We start from the raw sequence: 1854 nt of genomic DNA on the forward strand, positions 1-1854 counted from the left end.
AGCTGCACCTTAACTCTATTTTTAGATAAACATATGGAAATTTGGGGAAATCATCATAGCTTGATGAATTATCACAGTTAGCTCTTCTGATGGCTATGTAACCAGCACTTAGGTGCAAAACAAGAATATTAACATGCTCTAGAGGCTTCCTTATGCCCCCACTCATAACCTCTCTCTTTCCCAAAGGTAACCACTACTCTGACTTCTAATATAGATTACTTTGCCTCATTTTTATCTTTATAAAAATGGAATCATGGAATAGCTATTCTTTTGAGTCTGGATGATTTTGCTCAGTATAATGATTATAAAGTTATTCTTATATTTCTGTGTAATTTTTTAATCTTCATTGCTGTATTATATTCCATTGTATGAATATACCATAATGTATTTATCCATTCTACTGTTGATGGGCTTATAGGTTGTTTCCAGTATTTGGCTACTAGAAATAATGTTGTTATAAACATTCTTGGAGGTGACTTTCAGTGCAGAGCATACACATTACCTAGACATGTGGTAACAGTCATATCACATGTATGTGTTCAATTTTACACATGCAGATGTTCAATTTTAGTATATACTGTCCAAATAGTTTTCCAAGGTGAATCTAACAATTTCCATTCTCTTTATTAGAGTATGACCTTTCCCATTGTTCCATGTCTACACCACCTCTTGTTTTGTCAATCTTATAAACTTTTAGCCTTCCTCTGAGTGTACAATAATATTCCATAGTGGTATTTTATTTGTAACTTTCTAATAATTTTTGCAACATTAATTTTCAAACTTTTTATGTTCTTCCTTTTAGGCTTTGTTTAAACACTGCCCTGAAGATATAACCTTTAGGACACCCACCCCAAGACTGAGTGATTCAATAGACCTCCAAGGAACAGCGCCAGGTACCGACTGAGGAGCATCACAGGCTCAGCCACTGTTAGTTCTAGGCAACTCTTCTACCCAGAGCGTTGTTCCTTGGTGAATCAGCAAGCCTAACAAACATTATCATTTCACTTGCATAAAGGTCCACTGGTGGTTCTTAGTGACTCAGATACTCAAACGCATTTTTTAAAAAGTAGCATTTTCCAACATCCTCAACTACCTAGAACATACTAAAAACCTTTGGAGTTTGGTGCTTATTAATGGAAGCTATGAAGTCTAAGGCCAACTGTGCTCAGAACCCGAGTTGTACCATAATGATATTTCATCCAACCAAAGAAGAGTTTAATGATTTTGATAAATACATTGCTTACATGGAGTCCCAAGGCGCACACCGAGCAGGCCTCGCCAAGGTGATTCCACCCAAGGACTGGAAAGCCAGACAGACCTACGATGATATCAGTGACATCTTAATAGCCACTCCCCTCCAGCAGGTGGTCTCCGGGCAGGCAGGTGTGTTTACTCAGTACCATAAAAAGAAGAAAGCCATGACAGTGGGGGAGTATTGCCATTTGGCGAACGGCAGAAAGTATCGGACTCCACCACACTCGGATTTTGAGGACTTGGAGCGAAAATACTGGAAAACCCGTCTCTACGATTCTCCGATCTATGGCGCTGACATCAGCGGCTCCTTGTTTGACGAAAACACGAAGGAGTGGAACCTTGGACACCTGGGAACCATTCAGGACCTGCTGGAGCAGGAGTGCGGCGTGGTCATCGAGGGCGTCAACACCCCCTACCTGTACTTTGGCATGTGGAAGACCACCTTCGCCTGGCACACGGAGGACATGGACCTTTACAGCATCAACTACCTGCACTTCGGGGAGCCCAAAACTTGGTACGCGGTGCCCCCAGAGCACGGCCAGCGCCTGGAACGCCTGGCCACGGAGCTCTTCCCGGGCAGCGCCCGCGCCTGCGAGGCCT

The 1854-nt window shown here is 42.5% G+C and overlaps 1 protein-coding gene across 1 annotated transcript; it reads left to right on the forward strand.

Moving 5' to 3' along the window:
* Window positions 1-609: 609 nt before the first annotated feature.
* Window positions 610-1850, forward strand: LOC102744769 (lysine-specific demethylase 4D; the record flags this gene model as incomplete). Its single annotated transcript, XM_081810163.1, has 1 exon — window positions 610-1850. A coding segment is annotated over exon 1 (717 nt), but the record flags the coding sequence as incomplete, so codon positions are not given.
* Between the last annotated feature and the right edge of the window lie 4 nt (window positions 1851-1854).

The sequence above is a fragment of the Leptonychotes weddellii genome, unplaced genomic scaffold, assembly GCF_054177405.1.
Source record: "Leptonychotes weddellii isolate Sample4059 unplaced genomic scaffold, ASM5417740v2 HiC_scaffold_1919, whole genome shotgun sequence".
NCBI lineage: Eukaryota > Metazoa > Chordata > Mammalia > Carnivora > Phocidae > Leptonychotes > Leptonychotes weddellii.